The 17,197-nt window shown below is 57.1% G+C and overlaps 2 protein-coding genes across 3 annotated transcripts in view; one reads left to right on the forward strand and one right to left on the reverse strand.

Annotated features, from left to right (window-relative positions):
* The window catches only part of THRA (thyroid hormone receptor alpha), a 24,305-nt gene extending 17,611 nt beyond the window's left edge, over positions 1 to 6,694 (forward strand). The window contains exons 7-10 of one of the 2 annotated variants that reach the window (XM_070392957.1): positions 202 to 348; positions 986 to 1,244; positions 1,801 to 1,928; positions 5,646 to 6,694. In XM_070392957.1, the coding sequence (XP_070249058.1) occupies positions 202 to 348; positions 986 to 1,244; positions 1,801 to 1,928; positions 5,646 to 6,179 (1,068 nt within the window). In that variant the 3' untranslated portion in view covers positions 6,180 to 6,694. The remainder of the gene's footprint in view (positions 1 to 201; positions 349 to 985; positions 1,245 to 1,800; positions 1,929 to 5,645) is intronic. The other variant, XM_070392959.1, reaches the window with a different exon arrangement.
* NR1D1 (nuclear receptor subfamily 1 group D member 1) lies at positions 6,686 to 12,612 on the reverse strand. The gene is made up of 8 exons (XM_070395396.1): positions 12,582 to 12,612; positions 11,614 to 11,760; positions 9,568 to 9,903; positions 9,199 to 9,287; positions 8,951 to 9,095; positions 7,968 to 8,605; positions 7,466 to 7,651; positions 6,686 to 6,955 (listed from the first exon to the last, which is right to left on the reverse strand). Exons 1-8 carry the CDS (start codon positions 12,610 to 12,612, stop codon positions 6,686 to 6,688), a joined length of 1,842 nt encoding a protein of 613 aa, XP_070251497.1.
* Between the last annotated feature and the right edge of the window lie 4,585 nt (positions 12,613 to 17,197).

A 17,197-nucleotide genomic window follows, 5' to 3' on the forward strand; every position in this document is an offset into this window, starting at 1 on the left:
TATTATTAGCAGACTTAGAGCTCTGGCTCTGGTCTGTTCTCTGCCCGGAGGTGAAGCAGAAGCCTGGGGCCTGGGATCTAGCAGTCCCAGGGACCGGGGCCCCTCTTCCCCAAGCTGCCTTGGAGCTCCCCCTGGTGGCAGGGAGCCTCAGAGGTTGGACGGGGTCTGCAACCCTGGCTGACCGCCCCCCCTCCCCTCCAGCCGGACGACATTGGCCAGTCACCCATCGTCTCCATGCCGGACGGAGACAAGGTGGACCTAGAGGCCTTCAGCGAGTTTACCAAGATCATCACCCCGGCCATCACCCGTGTGGTGGACTTTGCCAAAAAACTGCCCATGTTCTCCGAGGTGAGTGGCAGGTGGGAGGGGAGACATGGTGACAAACATGGAGGGGAACCTAGACCTGCTCCCCAGGCCACTCAGTCCCGGCACATGCTCATCTGAGTTCCTCTGGGCAGGGAACAGTTCCTTTAGATCAACACACACCCCGCACCCTCCACCGCTCCCCCACCACACACACACACACACACTCACACACACACTCACACACACTCTGATCCCTAAGGAACCAGTGGGCTCCACCTGCCCCGTTTCCACCGCTCCTCTCAAGCCCTCCAGCCCCTCTCCCCCATCTCTACGTGGCCACCCCAACTCCAGGCAGCCCGGACATTCTCGTCTTAAAGAGCACTAGCTGGGGACAGGCTGCTATACCAGCTGACTGACCTTGGCCATGTCACCTGACTCCCTCGCAGCATCTGTTTCCTCATCTGCCGTGGGGATGGAGATGTAATTGGGTAATTGTGAGGTTTCATGAAATAGGGCAAGTCTGGGGCCCAGCGCAAGGGGAGCTGTGCAGAGTCCATGTTCCTGGCTGAGGCCAGGCGTGGCCTTGCAGCTCCAGGGGCCACCCCCCCCCCCCGCCCCCCGAGGGGGGGACGCTCTTGGGAGGGCGAGCTGAGTCCTCCCTGGCCCTGCCGCCCCACAGCTGCCTTGCGAAGACCAGATCATCCTCCTGAAGGGGTGCTGCATGGAGATCATGTCCCTGCGGGCTGCCGTCCGCTATGACCCCGAGAGCGACACCCTGACGCTGAGCGGGGAGATGGCTGTCAAGCGGGAGCAGCTCAAGAATGGCGGCCTGGGCGTCGTCTCCGACGCCATCTTTGAATTGGGCAAGTCACTCTCTGCCTTTAACCTGGACGACACGGAAGTGGCTCTGCTGCAGGCCGTGCTGCTGATGTCAACAGGTACCTGCTGGCTGGCTGGGAGGGCTGTTCTGCTCCTCCTTACTCAACCCCCCGTCTCTCTCCCTTCACCGGCTTCTCTGCCGCCCCCAGGCCCACCTCTGGGTCCCACAAGCTCACCTCTGCCACCTCCATCACCCAGCCCGTCCTCTGTCCCCTGTGCCCTGCTCTGTCACCCATCCCGTCTGTTCTGCTCCCCGGGCCCATCTCTTGCTTCCGGATCCCTCTTCTGCTCCTTTCCCATCTTTGCCCCATCCCCTCTCTCTGCCCCCTCATCCTTTCTCTACCCTTATTCCCACCCCACCTCTCTGCCGCCCAACCCTTCTCTCTGCCCCCAGTCCTGCCCTATTGCTGAGTTTCCTCTCTCCCCACCTCCCTGTCCCTCTGTCCTCATCCCTTCCGCAACCGTCCCTCTGCCTTGGAGTTGTTCCTCCTACACACGCCCCCCCCTCCGTCCCCCCCTCCACAGTGTGTTTTCCTCTACTCCCCGCCCCTCCCCTCCCCTCTGTCTCCCTTCACCCTCTCACCCTCATGCCCTCATGCCTCCCCTTCCCCGCAGACCGCTCGGGCCTGCTGTGTGTGGACAAGATCGAGAAGAGTCAGGAGGCGTACCTGCTGGCGTTCGAGCACTACGTCAACCACCGCAAACACAACATTCCGCACTTCTGGCCCAAGCTGCTGATGAAGGTGACTGACCTCCGCATGATCGGGGCCTGCCACGCCAGCCGCTTCCTCCACATGAAAGTCGAGTGCCCCACCGAACTCTTCCCCCCACTCTTCCTCGAGGTCTTTGAGGATCAGGAAGTCTAAAGCCTCAGGCGGCCAGAGGGTGTGCGGAGCTGGTGGGGAGGAGCCTGGAGAGAAGGGGCAGAGCTGGGGGCTGAGGGAGACCCCCCACACCTCTTCTCTCCTCCCTCTCGTCCTCGGATAGATGCAGCTCCCACACACACCCGCACTACCCCACCCCTCCTCAGGCCTCCAGCCCTGGCACAGGGCACACAGATGAACTTGCTATGGAAAGGACAGTGTGGGAGGCTGGGAGGGACCGCGGGCCCCCGTCCTCCAAGAAGGTAGGGGAAGGAAGGGAGAACTGAGAGGGGACAAGCCATCTTGACTGTAGGGGACAGGAATGTGGAGTCGGGGGCGAGGCCCTCAGCTTGCCCCCTGCACACACACACACACGAGAGAGAGGCCCCCCCGTCTAGTTCCTTGGCCTAGATTCCCCCTCAGGCTAAGGGCCTCTCTGCTTCCCCAGATGCCTGGGTGCAAAGAAGGGCTTGGCTTGGCTCCTCCCCGGAGGTTAAAAATTATAGTCATTCTAACTGCACTTTGGAAAACAGGCAAGGGGAGAAGATAAATGAAGAAAAACTAGACAGAAAAAGAGAGAGAGCGAACGATTGCTAGAGAGAGAGAGAGAGATAATATTAAGTTATTAACTGAGGCTGGCCAGAGGGGAGGACCCCCCTACCACCCCCATGCACTTTGAGAACTACCCCTCCTCCCCCCAAATCAGAGAACTGCCCCCCACACAAGGTCCCTAAAGGTAGGGCTGCCGATCAGAGCTGTGAGTTAACACAACAGGGTCCTGGCCACCCACCCCTTGCCTTGCCCCTCCCTGTGCCCCTTTGGCACCCCTATCCCAGTACTTCCTCTGCTCTCTGCCACTCGTGCCCGCTGAGTTCCATCTACCTCTCACGCTGGATGCCAGCTGGCCCCTCACCAGCCTGCCCTGCTGCCCACACAGCTCCCCTTTCAAGTGCCCAGCCCCAGGGGCCTCTCCCTGTCCGTCCATCCCCCCCGCCCCCCACTCCTCCTGCACTTTGGCACCCACACAGGAAAAACCGTGGCTCAAGCTCCCACCCTCCTCACATCCTGCTGTACTAGCTCCAATCCAGATGCTCTGCACTAGGGCGAGGAGGGTGTGTGCGCTCGGGGCTTCTCCCAGGGCCTCCGCCCCCTGAGGACTCTGTTTCCCATATGTCTTCTGGGCTCTCCCTAACCTCTGCCCTCCTCCGTCCCTACTCCCGCTTCTGCGCACGAACCCAGACTCCGGGTGGGCAGGCACCTAGGAATGGGATGCTTAGATTACTAGCACTTCGTTGGGGCCCCCGGGGGAGGGGGCGGTTGGTGCTCCTCCTTTTTTCTTTGAAGCTCTTTAGGCCAGCCCGCCCCTCTGCCCCGCCCGGGACCCATTTCCCCTCCTCTTTTCTCTAATTCAGGGACTTTGGCTTGAGCCACCTCCCACCTCCGTGGTGAGGAGTGCTCTGTTGGTCTGCATTTGGGTCAGTTACCCTCCTCCTCCCCTTGGCTCTCGCCCACTCCGCAGGGGAGAGGGACGAGGAGGTAGCTCTCCCGTGGGGGGGGGGGGGCAAGGGGAGGGTGGGGAGGGGCAGAGCAGACCAGAGGGCCCTGGGCTCAGGGCTGCATGTCGGCAGGGATGGATGGGTGGACATAGATGCCCCCGGAAGCCATGGGGAATGGGGCAGGGGGGAGGGGTGCCAGGGCTTCCTGCGCTTTGCACTACTGGGGCAAAAATGTCTTAAGCTGTGGGGAACCTGCCACCCCACCCTGACCCTCAGCCTGCCACAGCCCCCTACACACACACACACACACACACACACACACGTACACACACACACGCACACACATGCACACACACACACACAAAGGCAATGCTATGCTGCCCATCAGGGCATGTCCTTCCCCTGCTGTTCAGGTTTGGGGCAGAGGGGAGGGCCTAGAAGAGCATCCGCTGTCACCTGTGCTGTCACCTGTGCATGCGCCTGCCCCGCCCCCTTGGGCACGTGGGCTGCACATGCTGTCGTTGTCTCTCCCTCTCTCTCTCTCCTGGGGCTCTGGTTCCTGTATTCCTCCTGTCCTATAGGCAAGCCCTCTTGTACCCTCTTCCTACCCCTGGGGGCCCAGTGGAATTCCTGACCTGTCTGCTGTCTCCCCCGTCCCTCCAGCCCCCCTTCTCCCCCTCATTCCCCATTCTCAGCCATGGACATGGTGGAGAAAAGGCCTTGAAGAGGCGTGGCCTCTTACAGGCACTTGGGAATCCCCAGACCCCGCCCCAATCATGAGAGCTGTGATCCCCCACTCCTCCCCTGACCCCTCCCCCTCACTCTGTGATGTGGGGTGAATGTGTGCATTTCTCTGTGTGAATGTGTGAGCGAGTACATGTGGTGGGGGAGGAGCTGGGGGGGGGGGGACTCAGGAGTGCCACAAACCTGCTCTAGAGAGGCAGCTGTCCCAGCCCCTGCTTTGGAAGTGGGGGACAGGGCCCTCTCCTGGGGGCCATTGGTGCTAATGAGGGGGATGGCCTTGATGTGGGTGCTTAGCATTGCCTCCCCCAGTATTGGCCCAGGGCACTAGGGCAGGCAGGGTGGGGCAGCAGGGTGCAGTATTGGTGGGAGGGGGGCTGCTGAGAATAGAATGAGGGGTCCAGGCCAGGACAAGGGGGTGCCAGAGCCATGACCACTACCCCACCCCCACCATCGCCTCTCCATCTCAGTATTCCCCGTTCTATCACTCATAACACACATACCTCATCCAGCCTCCTCCCTGCTCAGACTTGGGGAGGGTGGGGGTGGAGGAGCCCCTATGCCTTCTCCTGGTGGCGGGTCTACAGGGCTGGGAGAGGGCAGGGCGTGTGACAGACACCGTCCATAGGGACAGTAATTCCTGCCCTGGGAACTCCTGGGTGGGGGGAGGGGGACACTTCCCTGGAGGCGCTACTGAATGTATGAGAAGCTGGTGCTGGGGTGGGGGGGGAGGGGGGTTGTGGCCAGAAACAGGGAAGGAGGTAGTTCCCTTCCCCGGGGGTGGGGCCAGTAGGAGTGACTTGGGGGGCTCCTACTCCTGCCCCATGTTGACAATCAGTATGTCTGTTATGTGCGATTTTTCACCCCGTTGTGTTTTGGGTCAGGATTTTAAAGAAAGATATTTTTATGGTAATTGTTGCTCGTCTATTTTACTATATATTTATGTAATAAATATATGATGAAAATAACCCCCGTGGGCGCCCCCCTTAGACTTGTGTGCTGTTTCCCTGTGCCCTCCCATCTGCTGGCAGAGTACCCACCCCACAAACTGACCAGATGGAGGTGTGCCCCAGCCTTGGCATTATTTCCTCCCCACCCCGCCCCCAACAAGCACACACCACAGGAGCCAGCTCAGCTGTGAACTATTGGATTTGAGACAGGAATAGAACAAATTGGGGGGCTAGAGAATTAGAGGGGAGAGAGTGGTTTAAATAGGGGGGGCGGGAGGTTCAGTGATGGGGGAGGGAGGCAGGTATTTACAAGAAGGCTCGGGGGGGGCGGGGGCCAGAGGCTCATCTTGGAATATTTTATAACAATATAAATAAGATTCTGGTTTGCTTTTCCTTTTCGTCTCGTAAAGGAGAGAGAAGTGCAGAGTTCGATTCTGTACAAGGGGGCAGCGGCAGAAGGCCGGCCGGGCGGGTCACTGGGCGTCCACCCGGAAGGACAGCAGCTTCTCGGAATGCATGTTGTTCAGGGTCCGCAGGTCCGGCAGCTTGAGCAGCAGCTTGGTGAAGCGGGAAGTCTCCGAGGGCCGGTTCTTCAGCACCAGAGCCCGAAGAGCCCGCAGCAGCGTCTCCTGGAGCTGCTCCACCGAAGCGGAATTCTCCGTGCCCGAGCGGTCTGTGGGGAAGACGACAGCAGTGAGACGAGCTCCCTGAGCTCCTCTGACGAGGACCCCGAGGTCTGCCAGGAGCCCCCCGAGGTCTGCCAGGAGGACCCCGAGGTCTGCCAGGAGCCCCCCGAGGTCTGCCAGGAGCCCCTCGAGGTCTGCCAGGAGCCCCCCGAGGTCTGCCAGGAGCCCCTCGAGGTCTGCCAGGAGTCCCCCGAGGTCTGCCAGGAGGACCCCGAGGTCTGCCAGGAGGATGCAGCGGGCAATGCAGCCTCTCCCTGAAGCCCCTCAGAGGGCCCAGGGGAAGGAGGAGGAGGGAAGCACAAGTCCTCCCCCCAGGCCTCTGCCCCAGAGCAGGAGGTGCCCGAGAGCTGGGAGCATGGGCTCAGCAGGGCTGGGCACCTCCCAGCCCACAAGGCCGCTCTCCTTCCCTAAACAGGCCAAACCTATCCAGGCTCCCTTGCTTTTTGCTCGGTAGTTCCCTCTGCTTGAATGCCTCCCCCACCCCCACTCCTCTACCCCCACCCCCACCCCTGCCTGGCAATAGCTCACTTGTCCTTTGACGCCCCACTCCAGTGTCACCTCCGTCCCCCGCTCCCCAGGCAGAAATAGTTGTGTGTGCTTCCTAAGCCCTTGGTTCATGCTTCTACTGTGACACTTATTTCACTGTTTTATAATTAGTCGGGCATGAGTCTGTCTCCCAAGCTAGACTGTGTCTGAATCATGTCTGTATCGCCAGTGCCCAGTGCAGGGCCTGGCATAGAGTAGGTACTCCATAAAAGGTGTGTTCAATTGAACTGCGTCCGCCTCCTCCCCGGGGTCAGGCTCAGGCGAAAGCTTGACTTACCTGCAGAGACAAGCACCACCGCGGTGAAGAGGCCCAGCTCCTCCTCCGTCAGCGCCAGGGAGTTGAGCTTCTCGCTGAAGTCGAACATGGCATTGAGCAGGTCGCCCATGCCCATGGCGCTGAGCTCCTGCAGGCTGTAGGTGGTGCGGCTCAGGAACATCACTGTCTGGTCCTTCACGTTGAACAGCGATGCAAAGCGCACCATCAGCACCTACAGCGGGAAGTCGTCCTGGGTGAGGTGGCAGGAGCACTTGCCGAATCACCCCTCACGTTTCCTGAAGGGTTTACTAGATTTCTCAGTAAAGAGTGGGGATAATTTCCAAATGGGTAACGGGAGGTGGGAGACCAGGTGGAAGGATGGAGAACAACCCACAATGGCTTTGCAATCCAACAGTCCTAAATCTGAGTCACTACCTGTGACCTTGGGCAAGTCACTTCACCAAAACTAATTTGCTCAGGCCTAGAATGGGGGTACAATGTGCCCAAAAGTGTTATTTTAAAGGCAATGGGATGTGACTAGACCCCAGCTGAGAAGAGAAATCCCAGCCTCCTGAGGCAGGAGTGAGAGATGTTCTGCCCCCTCCCTCCCTCCTCAGTCAGAGTCTCAGGACAAAGGTACTGGGGTTCCAAAGCCTTTCAGAGACACTGCCTGCCCCAGATGCCAAATTTCCTGCTGGGTGCTTCCCAAGGTCAAGAGTGGGGAGCACAAAGGGTCACTCACCTCAAAGGTGCCAGCCTTCAGCAGAGTGACCTGGTCGTGCTGAGAAAGGTCACGGAAGCCCGGGATATGCTTGGCAAACTCTACCACCTCCCGCACAGCAGGTGTGAAACTCATGGAGAAATCCTCCCAGATCTCTTGCACGGTTCGCCCACTGCATCCATGTGGGTACATGTTCATTGGACACGCCTGGAGGAGGAAGGGATTTGGGGAGGGTAGTATCAGCCAGGCTAGCTCAGATGAGCTCTCTACCCCACAGGTTTGGGCCCATGATTTGGGCTGGGTGAGAGGCTGTGGCCCGGGAGGAGGGGTCTTCCAGGTAAAGTAGAAATCAGGTGCCAGGTGGAGATCAGGGATTCCCCAGGCAGAGCCCTTGCTACAGGCCTGAGCATCCCCCTCCGCAGGGAAGAGGATATTCTTGTGTTAGCCTCCGGGCACACCCAGCTGCCCTATGCTAAATCCAGTCTTGCAGGCCCCCTGCCCACTTCACCCCAGGTGCCCTCACCAGCAGAACGTTCTTGGAGTTGCCCTGCCATGGACTGTTGGCAGGTGCTTCGCCTTCTGGGGCTGGGTACACGTGGGTGGGGCATAGACGGTGCCCATTGCTGTTGGGCTGGTGGCAGCTGTGCTGGGCAGGGCCAGGGGGCCAGGCAGGAGGGTAGGAGGGAGGCTGGTGTAAACCATTCAGGGCCTCGTTATGACGTTGCGCGGCCATGATGTTGTTGTCATTGGGAACAGGCGAGCAGCCTTGACTTTCCCAGCGATGTGGGGTGGTGGCCGGAGGGTTGGCTGATACATGGTTGGCATTAAAGTTGCCAGGTGAGCTCAGCTTGTCATGGGCATAGGTGAAGATCTCTCGGTGGGCCCGGGCCACCTGGGATATCACATCTTCCACTGTGGGCTCAGGACTTGGAGATCGGGGAGGTGTCAGCTGTTGTGGGAACTGGGAGAAGCCCACCAGGGGTGAGGGGGCTGGAGCGGGGGGTGGTGAGGGGCCCACGGGGCCTGGGGTTGGGTGCTGGACGGGCGAGGTCTCCATTGGGCACTGGCTGCTCAACTGGTTGTTGGCCAGGTTCATGGCGCTTTGCATCTCAGCGAGCATCCGCTGCTTCTCCCGTTTGGGTATGCGCCCAAAACGCACAGCTGTGACAGGATGAGAGCAGTGTCAGGAAGTTTTCATACACACTCACATGCTTCTCTTCCTTCCTTTCTCCTGAAAGGGCAAGACCCTGAGGGCTGGGGGTTCCATCAAAACTAAAACCAGCAAGGCCACACCCATGGAGGGGGTTTTCCAAGTAGGGATGTCGGTAGGAGGTGACCAGAGGAACTAATGGAAAAGATCTGTGTTTACCCAAGAGGATGAAGTATGGGCATCCCCTAGGCAAATGAGACTCCCGGTATAATGTGTCTCAGTTTGGGACTTTTTACAGGGAGGGGTTAATCCGGAAACGGAAGGGGAATGCTCGAGGGGCAACAGTGCTGCCTCACCATCTCTGGACATGCCCACGGAGAGACACTTTTTGAAGCGACACTGCTGGCAGCGGTTGCGATTTATGCGGACGATGGAGCAGCTCTCATTTTTCAGACACCTTTTGTACTGGATGTTCTGCTGGATGCTCCGACGGAAAAAGCCCTAGAAGGCAGGGGCAGCTAGTGAGCATCTCCATCTAGGCCAGGCCTCTGAGTCCCGGGGGAGGGCGTCACCTGCCCCTGTCCTCACCCCCAACCTGTCTCACCTTACAGCCCTCACAGGCATGCACACCGTAGTGGAAGCCCGAGGCAACGTCCCCACAGACTTTACACAGTAGCACCATGCCATTGAGCTCTGTGGGAAGAGAGGGGCAGCAGGTGAGCAAGAGGGATGTCTGAGTGGTCAGAGGTGAAGGTTTTCTGGGCTGGAGATTCTGGGGGGGAAACTAAGGAGGAGCCCCAGTATCCAGGGGGGAGCACTCAAATGACCAGACTGGGCTCAACAGCAGCTGATGCAACTCTAGGAGAAATCTCCAAGGCCAGGGTAGGCTCTGGGAATAACTTGCACATGGACACCAACTCCCAACCTCGGTCTGCCACCTTCCGTTCCCCGGATCATCTGGAAATGTACTCACTGGTGATGCTGCTGGTGCTCTTGCTGGGGGACACTCGGCTGCTGTCCTCCAGGGCCACTTGTAGACCCCCTGGGGGGCTCCCATTATAGAAGGAGGAGGAAGAGGAGGAGGAAGAAGATGAAGAGGGAGAGCCATCATCACTCAAGCTGGGTGGAATGCTCCCAAAGGAGCGGGCTGGGTCCTGGGTGAGGGAGCCAGTGGGTGATGGTGGGAAGTAGGTGGGGCAGCCTTGGGTCAGGGACTGGAAGCTTCCATTCGAGCTGTCACTGTAGAGGGACTCAGGGCTGGTGCGGCTCGGGGAAGAGCCACTGGAACCAATGTAGGTGATGACGCCACCTGGCAGTAGAACACAAGGGGAGGGGATGTCAGCTGCCATATGTCTATGGTCTTAGGGCACCACCCTGCTCATCACCTCCTTGCCTCCCCCAAGCCAGAAGTTAAACATGTGGCACCCAGAAGAGCCACCATAGGCAACCCCCAACACATACTACATATGGCATAGCCAATCAGCCACCACGACCCTTTGCAGGGTACACTCAGCTTCTGCCTTGGGTGTGAGGCACTTCCCTAGAAGCACGACCCCTGTGGGCATCTCACATATGTGCCCCCCACCCCTGCCCTGAAGCCTTCCTTGGAAATGCTGACTGCAGCGAATGACTTGTCGGTGGCAGACCTTAAGGATGGGATGAGCAGCTGAGACCCATTCATAAGGCCCAGTCTTCCAAAATAAACAGCTGCCGATTTTAACAGAAGACCATTCCAGGGATGAGGCCATGGAGGGGCAGCTGGCCAACAGTGAGGAGAGTGGGGGAATGTGAAGATTTAAAGTCACATTCCCCCCAAACTGGAAGATGTATTCTCCGAAGGTACGGAAGGTACCAAACCTGCCCAGTCTGGTCTCCCTGGCCTCCGATAGCCCTAGTCTAAGTCCAGGAAAGAGCAGTGCAAATTGCAGGAGGTGGATGTGAAGGACAAATTGTTCTGCCTAAGGCTTCGGAATTCCCCCTTGCAGATCTCTCAGCCTGGTGACAATGACCTTGTCTCTCTGGCCACTCCAGGACTTTGGACATCTGATTACATTGCTAACCAGGTGGCTGTGTTCCCGTGGTATCAGCAGGAGAAAAGGTGACCTGCCTGCCACACCTTTGCCAAGCACCTAGTTTGGCTGGCCATGGGCGGGGTGAGAGAAGGGAGGATCCCAGGACACGTGAGCCAACACAGGCTATGCTACTGTGTCTCCAGAGGCACATGTCTTGCTCACCCACTGACACACACTAAGCTGGGCAGGGCAACCCTAAAATAGCTCAAGGTTGGCCAGGGTGAACCCAGCTCCCTGTAAAATAGTTGCACAACAGATCAGCTCCTACAGTTTCAAGGCTGATTTGGGGGGGGGGGGGCGGGGGGAATGGGGTATTTAGTTGGTGGTAAATGAACCTGACCTAGTTCACCCATCCCCCAAAGAGGAGTTAAGACTCTCTAAAAAGACTTCCTTCTAACCTGGAAGTGAGGGGGCACATTCAAAAGAGTCTAGTTCTAGATCTATCACCACCAAATTGATTTGTGATCTAGAGAAAATCAAGTCCCTTCTCTAAGTCTGTTTTCCTTTCTGTAAAACAAACAAAAAGATGAGAGAGACTTAATATCCTTGTTTTGGGGAAGTCCTTAGGAAGCAAACTGCTGCTTGTCTGGTGGGGAGGGGAGTAAGACAATGTTTGCAGGACTAAGGAAAGGGATGCTTGGGGAACAGAAAGAACTTGGAATACCGAGAAGCTGAGTCTAAAGGCAGTGCAGTGAGTACGTGCAAAAAGAATAAAGAGGAAAGGAGTGAGGAGAAGGGTGGCTGTATGTGAGGTCCCTCTGAGGAGTGTAAACAGGAGGCCAAGCAAGGTCAGGGATGGCCCCATCTTACTCGGCTTTGGTGATGGGGAGGAGGGGGAACCCGGGCAGGCGGACAGGAAAAGGAGGCAGGCGGGTGCGGTGAGTCAGCCCAGCTTCACCCAGATCTCAGCGGGGCGGGGCGGGAGTCGGGCCCTCAGCCGGCCTCACGTCTCCGCTCCACGTGTGCCTCTTGCACGTGGCTCCCCAACGAGGAACCCCGGAACTCGAGGGCCCGCCCTCTCCGCTTCCCGTCAATCGAGAGCAGGAGCACCGCCTCTGTCCCGCCCCTCCCCGGGTCCAGGTCCTGGTCCTGGGCTGGGCAGCGAACGCGAGATGGGCGGGGACTACAGAGGGGAGGGGAGAAGGGAACACGCGTTGCCGGGGCGACCGGGGGGCGGAGCTCATTATGTAACAGGGCCGGGAGGCAACGACCAATGAGGTGGTGGCCACGGCTTCTGCTGAATGAAAACAAACGCAGCACGTGGGCCCGGCTCTGCAGCCATGTGAGCCCTCCGGGCCACCCGGGCACTGTGGGTGTCCTCCTGGGGCCCAGCGCCACTCTCCCAGCTGCTCAAGTGCCGCTCCCTCCTGCCGCTGAGGATTCCCCAGTGAGCCCTGACCCATTCCCCGGCCCCTCCTGCCTCGGTGTCTCGATCACCCCAGTGCTTCTTAGGTTTCTTCCTGCCTGCGGAAACTAGGGGAAGAGGAAGAGACGAAGGAGGGGACCTTCTTTCCGAGAAGGCCAGGCATGTCACAGCTACAGGGGGCGGGTAGATGGGGGCGTTCAGGGGCACTGCTCCAAAGCTCCCAGTCCCTCTGTTCATTTCACCACACGAAACCCCTTCTCCATTTCCTTCGGCCCGGAATCCTTCAGGCTAATGAGAGCTTTGGGACTCTGAGGGGTGGGGGTAGGGCGTCTCCGGACACATTCCCAGGCAAAAAAATAAAAATAAAAAATAACAAAACGAAACAAAACAAAACAAAAAAACCTCTTGAAATCCTAGTCTATGGTCCCCATGACACTAGTAAATCCCCGGGGAGAAGGGAGTCCCCAGTCCCTTACAAAGTTCCTCTTGTTCTAGACATAGAAGTGAGGAGAAGTGACAAAGAAAAGGTGATGGTAGTCATCTCAGTACCTGTGTTGTTGTTGGAGTCCAGGGTCGTCATGTCTTCACCGGTTGAGCGCGGTCATTCAAACTGGACCTTGACTCAAACTGGAGGTCGCGATTGCCGCTGTCTCCCCCTGGACACTGACTCAGGGCAGGGAGCGGAGGCACCCTGCAGCAAGGTCTTGGGGTGGCCGGACTGCAGCCCTGCAGAAGGGGAGGACGCTGAGGCAACGGAGGTCTGCTTTGCATGGGAAGCGCAGAGAGAGTGTGGGGGAAGGGGGCCGAGAGAATTAGCCTGCAGTCGTCCTGGCTAGAAAGCAGGAAGCAAGGAGGTCGGGTCTCCGCAGTGCACCGGTGCCGCTGCCCGAAGGCTCCGCAGCGCCGCAGGATAGCGAATCGGGAACTCCCGGTGCAGAAGTCCCAGAGGGGGAGAGGTTGCAGTCAGGAAGTAAGTAGGTGATGGGGAGAAACAGGGCACCCAGGCGCAAAGAAGCGAGACGTGTGCCCTGCTACGTTCCCTCGGCAGCAATATTTCACTCTGCCAATCTCAGCCGCCTTTTGCCCCTGCCTTTTTCCCTGGGACAGGAGGCTCTGCGCAGGCGCCAGCAACCCAGGATTCCCGGGCCGCACGCGGCACTGGAGCAGGTACCATGTGATCCCAGGGAGCGCCTCGTGCCCCAGTGACACACTTTTCCAGCAGCAGGCACGTTGAGCGCCGTGCGCCTGCGTAGCGCCAAGGCTGCCGGGACTTGTGGTCCACTGGTAAAGTGGGCGGACTGCATCTGTTTACCCCTTTCTGCCTCGCAAAAGCTCTTGCTGGGACGGGGAGGAGCTGAGAGCGGGGTGGGTGGGGTGCGCCGAAGAGTCGGGGTGGCGTGTTTGGAAAGCCTGTATGGCAGAGGCATGTGAATTCCTGGGGAGGGACTGGCAAGCTTCGCTGCTCCCTGGGAGATCAAAGCTAATAGGCTTTTTCTGCAAACCTTGCAAACGTGAGTACTTCACGTGATTGCAGGACTGACCTCGCCTTGAGGTTACGGGTGACACGGGGAGAGAAGACAAGTAGGGGAGGGAGTTATCCCTGAGTTAGCAGCTTAAGCTGAACTTCTGCTGCGGGGCCAAGTCCTAAAACTAAAAGGAAATGTGACCTCTTCTCCCCTCTGCTCCCCTCCGGGAGAGCGCGCCCCTGGGGAAAGGAGTTGCATTGGGGGTGAAGATGCCCCTTGGGACTCCCTGTTTGCTTGTGTGATACCTTCCCACCCATTTGAGGTGACTGTGGGTTGAGTCATTTCCCTTTATTTGTGAAATAAAAAGGACAAGGAAGGGGAACTTTATGGTGAAAGTGCTTTGAGGTCCTAAAGTAATGAGGCCAGAGGTGAGGCAGGGGCCTGGGAGCACAGTGATACTCCCACTCCACCCCCCCTCCGCCCCCCCTCCCGCCCCAGGATTTGAGGGTAATTTGTGGATTCCACAGAAGGTAACTCGGGAAGGAACACCCAAGGTTAAAAGCTTCTTACTCTCCCTCCTCTACTGATGAGGAAAATGAGGCTTTGCAGTGACTGGCCCATGGTCAGACATCTATTGCTAGTTTCCTCTGCCCACCCTAAACATGAGGAGATGGGCAGATGTGCAAGTGAAACACTGAATCGAGGCTAGGAACAACCAGCATCTTCCTTTCACAGCAGCAATTGCCCAGTTGGTAAAAACAGGTCTCAAGTAGAGGTCTATCCTGTTTGAGGATTTGGGTTACGGGGAGAGACAAGAGCCTCTTCAGGCAGCCAAGTGAACCTGGCCCACCTGCTGCTTCCTGCTAATTCCTCCACAGACCCAGTGATTCTAGGGCAGCCGTGGACAAACTACGGCCCTCGGGCCGGATCCGGCCCGTTTGAAATGAATAAAACTAAAAAAAAAAAAAAAGACTGTACCCTTTTATGTAATGATGTTTACTTTGAATTTATATTAGTTCACACAAACACTCCATCCATGCTTTTGTTCCGGCCCTCCGGTCCAGTTTAAGAACCCATTGTGGCCCTCGAGTCAAAAAGTTTGCCCACCCCTGTTCTAGGGAGATTGCCTCCCCTTCTCCACTTGTTCACAAGCAGCTCCTGGGGCAGCATGGATGGATGCCTGGGAACATGACAGCCGCCAAAGAGGTAGAGAAAAGGAGTGTGGGCACCAGGAAGAAAATAGCTGGGTATAAGGAAGTGAGTAAGCTGAGAGGACTGTGAGGTTGACTGAAGGGGTGGTGGCTGGGCAGCTGGCCTTACCACTGATCCCAGTAGACTTTGACTCCCAGTAAAAAATGGGCCCCCTAAAATGGCTCACTAGAATGGCTGGGGCTTTAGTTTTGTTCTCAAGCCCCTAAGGAAAGTGGGAGAGGGAAGGCAGTGAGCTCTTCTTTGTCCTGCCCTGGCCCCTTCTTTGTCCTGCTCTGGCCCTTTGGCCCAGAGCTGGGAAGCTGCCGCAGAGCGTGGGAGGGCCTGGGAGGGGCGAGGACAAACAAGGAAAGAGGCTTTTCAGGAAAACTTGGTTCAGAACTCAGCCTCCACCTCCTCTCCCTCCTCCCCTTGGGCTCTGGAGGGAAAGCTGGAAGGTGAGCTGCCATGTCTGGCCCTGCATGCTCTCTGTGCCTCCTTTCTGACTCTCCACCAGAGCCAGGGCCACAGCCCAAGGATCTGCCAGGGCTGTACTCAAAGTCAGAGCCCTTGGCATGACCTCTAGCTCTCTACCAGCCCCAGTACCACCACTAGCACACTCCCTTTAGTTGTCCTGGATCCTCCCCAAGGCCCACAGCTCTGTTGGCTGCTCTGGTGATCTGGCCCACCCTCTGTTCTACTTGCTGGTGTTTATCCCCGTTGGATGGGGGGGTGGGGGTGGGGGTCCAGGGGTCAAGGCTCCCTCCCTGACTTTGCAACAAGTGACAGGGAAGAGGAAGCAGAGGCAGCTAGAGCTGAAATTCAGTCAGCCTAACACTTGGCAAGAAGCTGGGTTGTTTTGCAATCTGTGTGAGGTATGAAGGTGGAGGCTGGGAAGGAGGAGGCATAAGATGGGGATTACCTCTGCTGCCTCCTTCCTCTGCACTTCTTAGAGGGCTCTCCTTTTCTCCCTCGACAAAGAAGTACCTTTGGGATCTGCCTTCTATAATTGTAGAGGATACAGAATAATGAGAGGCAGGACTTGCCCTCGGCTCCAGAAGCTTCTAATCTATTCACCTGGTTCTTCTCTCTGCCAACAGCTGCTGGGATAAGGACAGAAACTATGGAACCCAGAGCCACCAAAAGAAAAGGCTTGGCTGTCTGGCTTTTGAGTACCTGGGGTAGAATCTAGCTTTGGCCTCTCTTTGACCTCAATCGTGACCTTCAATAACAGGTGTATCTCAACACAGCCTCCCACCCCTCCTGCCAGCTAGACATTCCAGTTCACTTCTACACACACACACACACACACACACACACACCCACACACACACACCATTCCTCCCACAACCAAATTCAGCCCAAGAAGGAACTGCACCCTTAATAAACACGATTCAGATTGGAACCGTGGGAAATGGATACACGTCCAAGACTTGGCAGAGCAAGGCACAGGCCTGGCTCCAGGTTGCACACACTTCTTCTCAGATTCCTCAGAGTCCAGGATTCTGGGGACTGACCTCACCATTTAGGGACAGGGTTGTATCCTGTGCCTGTGTGTTTCCATATATGTCTTTTTAATTCTGTGTTTCTTTGGACTAGGAAGGATGTAAAGATAGAAAAGGCAGTGGACTGAGAGCTTTTAAGTTCTGGCTAGAGAGAGTGTGTGTGTGACCATATGATTGTGGTTCTGGGTGTGTAAGTGTGAATGGTATGAGTGTGTGTGGATGTGTGTGTTTAATCCAAGAACTATTCTCCTTGTCAGTAGGTTGTTCCAGGTAACAGGGCAACGCCCTGTGCAAATCCTGGGTGGCCTCAATCTTGGGCCAACGTTGACGGACTGACTGAGGGTGGGTCCTTGCTGCAAACCAGGTCAAGCTGCAGTAGGTGCCTTCCCTTCCCCCTCCTTTCTCACCAAGCAAACCATTGCCCAGGGGGAAAACCTGCCTGCCCAGGTGATGCAAATGTGGGACAACCTGGGATGTCCCAGAATCAGGGACCCAGCCTCCCTAGATCCTTTTCTGGTTCTCGAAAAGGCCAGCTAGCTTGTCCCAACCTTCCCAGAGCCTTGATGTCTTGGGAAGGGTCAAAGTCTGAGCTAATTTGTTATTTGGGAGAGATGGAGACAGAGAGGGTGAGGCAAGAGTCAGGGCTGGGTCCCATGGATGTGCTTTGCCTCAACTTCTATCTCTACCTCACTACTCCTTTTTTCAAGGAAAGGGAATAATAAATATGTATTAAGTACCAACTGTATGCCAGGTACTGTGCTATTACCTCGGTTAATATCCAAAACAACCCTATGCTATAGGTCTCATTCTTATTTTAGAGTTGGGAAATCAGAGACTTAGGGGCGTTAATTAACTTGCCCAGAATGCTCCAGAGACTAGGCAATTTGTCTGGAAGAGTATCTGCATAGCATTTGACTTAAGATTAAGAAGGTGTCGCATCATGTGGCTGGGTGGCTCAGTTGGTTAGTGCGTCGTCCTGATACACCAAGGTTGCAGGTTCCATCTC

This window comes from Myotis yumanensis, unplaced genomic scaffold (assembly GCF_028538775.1).
Source record: "Myotis yumanensis isolate MYYU_CA2020_CCGP unplaced genomic scaffold, mMyoYum1.0.hap1 SCAF_16, whole genome shotgun sequence".
Taxonomy (NCBI): domain Eukaryota; kingdom Metazoa; phylum Chordata; class Mammalia; order Chiroptera; family Vespertilionidae; genus Myotis; species Myotis yumanensis.